Raw genomic sequence first — 3,988 nt, forward strand, 5'->3', positions numbered from 1 at the left:
GAAAGAAAGAAAGGTTATACATTCAACTCCAAAGAGGTCAGAAATATTCAAGGGTCCTGAAACATCACCTGTCTTTTCATCACCAGCAACGCCAGGAAAAGTTGGTAATGAATCATTTTACGAGCCAAGCATGGATCTGACGGAAGAAAGTGATTCATTTTTTGAGGACATTAAACAACCAAATGAAGAAACGATTGTCAATGAACCAAAATATATTGTATTTGATAGTCAGTTGAATAAACTACTTCATAGAGCAAGATGCGAGAAATGTAATAATATCATTGATATTAGCACCATTGTTAAATCAACCAACGAGGGAAGTCAACTCACTGTTAAATATGATTGCCTAGAAGGACATGAAAATATATGGAAAAGTCAGCCGCTAATTGGCAAAATGCCAGCTGGAAACCTCTTAATTGCCGCTTGCATTTTATTAACTGGGTGTATTTTCCATCAAATACAATCCTTTTTCGACTATATGAGATTATACGGTATCGGAAGAACAACATATTTTTCAATTCAACGAAGTGTCTTACTCCCAGAAATAAAGTCAACGTGGTTGAAAGAACAACGCACTCTCTTTTCGGAATTCAGAAAAAAAAAGCAGTTAACATATCTGCTGATGGTCGATGTGACTCTCCTGGTCATTCGGCAAGATACTGTACTTATACATTAATGGACCAGGACACTGATAAATGCATCCATTTTGAATTACTTCAAAAATCGGAAACTGATTACAAATCAACAAACATGGAACTTGAAGGCCTGAAACGATGCTTGAACAAAATGAAGCAAGAGAAGATAAAAATTACAAGATTAACAACTGATAGACATATACAGGTTAGAGCATATTTACGAAACTTCTGGCCTAAAATATCACATCAATTTGACGTCTGGCATCTAGCCAAATCAGTCAGGGTTAAGTTGTTAAGGTTGGCTAACAAAAAAGAACATTCCGACTTAAAACAATGGTTAAAATCTGTTTGTCGCCATCTATGGTATTGTTCGCAAAATTGCAAGAACAACCCCAATGTTTTAATTGACATGTGGAAGTCTGTGTCATTTCACATGATTAATCGACACCGCTTTCCGAGCCTAAAAAATCATAAAAAATGTGAACATCCAAAATTAACGAAGGAACAAATAGAAAGAAAGATATTTTTAAAATTCAACAGCTCGACTCATTTGGCATTTGATAGTTTGGTTAATGATAAGCGGCTGCTGAAAGATCTTAAACAAATCAATGAATTTTCTCACACTTCTGCTCTGGAAAGCTACCATAGTTTGATGAACAAATATTGTAGTAAACAAAGAGACTTTGACTTCAACGCCATGGAGGGCAGAACGATATTAACTATTCTTGACCACAATTTCAACGCCAAGCGAAAATATTGCTATGAAACAAATGAAACAACAGATGAAAGCAGTACCGAAAATTTCACTTTCTATTATTCTAAAGCTACTGCAGAGTGGCATGCTAGACCCTTGAAAGAGCCAAAGTCATATACATACATATATGATCTTTTACAAAACATTGTTAAGCGCAAATTGGATGGGGAGGTTGAACCCATTACGAAACCAAACAAATTACCAAAAAACATCGCACCAATTCCATGCCCTAACAAAACTGACTTGATAACTGAAGCTAAAAGGAGGAGATTAAACTTTTGAACTTTCTGTATTTGAGTCTTTTTATATTTTTTGTGACTTTTTTGTGAAAACTAATTATCTATTAATAAAAAAATTCAAAATTCAATGATTCATAGCTATGGGGCGCCAATTTCGGCTTTTTTATTTAATTTTTAAAACAGATTTAATATAATTTTTTAAATTCCTGAATTTTTAATATAATTTAAAAAGATATTATTAAAACTGTTTTAAAAATTAAATTGAAACGCCTGGAATTTAAAAGTTGAACTAAAACGACTTAAAAATATATTAAAACTCGTTCAAAAAATATTTGAAAACTAATTTTGCCATGATCGGCAAAATGGTTTTTTATTTTTCCACACATACATCACAGTATAGTTATTAGGAATATGCAAATTATGATTCTAATAAAAAATATCAAACCATAGTTATTAGGCAGGTGTAAATTATTGTTGAAAGAGCTTGGCGTTTTAGTTTTTGTTATTCTACAAATATGCCCACGCAGCTTTAAAACCTACATAGTCTTGGGGGTTCTCCTCGGGAAACTTTTTTCTAATACGCAGTAACACGCAGAGTGGCAGCATTTTTCTGTGCTTCCAACCAATTTTATGATGGATCATGTGGGTGAAGGTACGATATGATGTATACCTATAAGTCCTATAAATTAGAAAAATATCAATAACTGAAACTTTTGAAAATTCAATTGTAACAATTTACCGCTTTGAAAGCTCTCTTGGTGGGGTTCCGTGTCTCTTCAAATGAAACAAAGCTCGGTACGTACCTTTGAGCGATCTCCTTCTCAAACACTTACTTTTAAAAATACTATGAAGTGTGATACAGGATATTCCAATGTCATTCTCATCATCCTGGCTATCTTCCTCTTCATCACTTCCCCCAGCTAAAAACTCTTGCACTTGGGGGATTTGCTGACAACATATAATACCATTATTTATGTCAGATTCGGTCACTAGATTTTTAAGCCTTTCCCGCATTAGTTCTTCAATTTCTCTCTCATTACCACCAGCCTCTTCATGCAACCAATTAGGCACACAATTGCCACAAGTACAATTTTCTTTCATGCCAGCAATGTTAATGGCAATAACATTTTCGGGCCGAGGCCTAGCCTCTTCATCTCTAGCCCTGGCTCTTTCGGCCATCTGTTCATCGGTATATTCTGGTTCAAACTGATAAGGAAGCACCCTAATACCCTCCATAGACTAATATTTATAATACAAAATACAAAAGAAACAAATTATAAGTTTATTGCAGCACAGAAATAGACTTACTGCCAAACTGGAGTGAACTGTAGCAAAAATCTTCAGAATTCTCCATCGTTTCTGCTAGCCTACTGCTAGAAAAATCGAGCCTTACAATTCGCTAGTATTTTGGCGAATGAGAGATGCGTGTCTAGGTTTTAGCCACGTGATTTAAAATATGGCGCGCTTCCAATCTTCAATTTTGTGGTTAATTAATTGGAGATTAATCGTGATTGTAGTAAGTTAATTTTTTTTAAGCAAATATTTTGATAATTCCATAACAAGGCCTTTCATTTAATATACAATGTTGGGTACCCTGAACTTTTCCTTTAAAGCATTAAAGGCGGTAACAGACTTTTTCTTCTTTTTTAAATCCCTCCCCGGCTCCACTTAGCTCTATGAGGATGACAAGCACTATCCACACAGGCTCACAACCCCTTTTAATAACGGTCAATGATAACAAAAATCCAAATAATTTAAAAAAATGTATGCAATAAATTTAATGCGCTTATTAAATGAAGCGTCTACTAAATTACAATACAAGTTAACTGCAAACTAACACGTATGCGAGAAATAAATCATAAAATACACGCAAATATCGCGTGTAATAAATTATATGTATTAAACGCGAAAAAAATAACTATTTATTATGAGAGAATGAAAAAAAGTACATGTCAAATTGGATATTAAAGAAACTTTGGTGAAATTGAATAAATAGAATATCTACAATGAGTACTATAAAATCACAAAGGAGAATACAATAATCAGAGAGAGTTTATGTCATCATGAAGAAAGTGCATACCAAATTGAGCATTGAAAATAATCGAAATACAGGGAGACGTTATTCAAACAACCTATCATGGCATTTAGAAAATTATCTACAGTAAAGTAGAACATGCTTGGCATGTGCATGTCTTCAAAAAACAAAACTAGTCATTATTTTCAGGCTGCAATTGTTCACTTCGGTCATGATGTTGGCTTGAATACTCTCGGTTTCCAGTCTAAACCTTTTATTTTCAAACCTTAGCTTTTCGTATTCATTCCTAGCCCTTTCATTTTCAGTCATTATTTGCCAAACAGAC

At 33.9% G+C, this 3,988-nt stretch overlaps 2 protein-coding genes across 3 annotated transcripts; one reads left to right on the forward strand and one right to left on the reverse strand.

Annotated features, from left to right (window-relative positions):
• Positions 1-246: 246 nt before the first annotated feature.
• On the forward strand, positions 247-1,756 carry LOC149697267 (uncharacterized). Its single transcript, XM_089867368.1, has 2 exons — positions 247-269; positions 354-1,756. Exon 2 carries the CDS (start codon positions 367-369, stop codon positions 1,669-1,671), a length of 1,305 nt encoding a protein of 434 aa, XP_089723494.1. The 5' UTR covers positions 247-269; positions 354-366; the 3' UTR covers positions 1,672-1,756.
• LOC149697268 (uncharacterized) lies at positions 1,264-3,233 on the reverse strand. 2 transcript variants are annotated; one of them, XR_016382466.1, is made up of 3 exons: positions 2,368-3,233; positions 2,074-2,307; positions 1,264-1,394 (listed from the first exon to the last, which is right to left on the reverse strand). XR_016382466.1 is itself a non-coding variant. In XM_089867369.1 (2 exons), the coding sequence occupies exons 1-2, from the start codon at positions 2,862-2,864 to the stop codon at positions 2,136-2,138; spliced, it is 669 nt and encodes a 222-aa protein (XP_089723495.1). In that variant the 5' UTR covers positions 2,865-3,233; the 3' UTR covers positions 1,958-2,135. The 2 variants fall into 2 exon arrangements, 1 of the variants encoding a protein (XP_089723495.1); XM_089867369.1 differs by lacking the exon at positions 1,264-1,394 and having other exon boundaries at positions 1,958-2,307.
• Positions 3,234-3,988: the final 755 nt, after the last annotated feature.

This window comes from Phalangium opilio, unplaced genomic scaffold (assembly GCF_054372755.1).
Source record: "Phalangium opilio isolate 3A_F unplaced genomic scaffold, DU_Popi_V2 ptg000021l_1, whole genome shotgun sequence".
In the NCBI taxonomy this organism is placed as follows: domain Eukaryota; kingdom Metazoa; phylum Arthropoda; class Arachnida; order Opiliones; family Phalangiidae; genus Phalangium; species Phalangium opilio.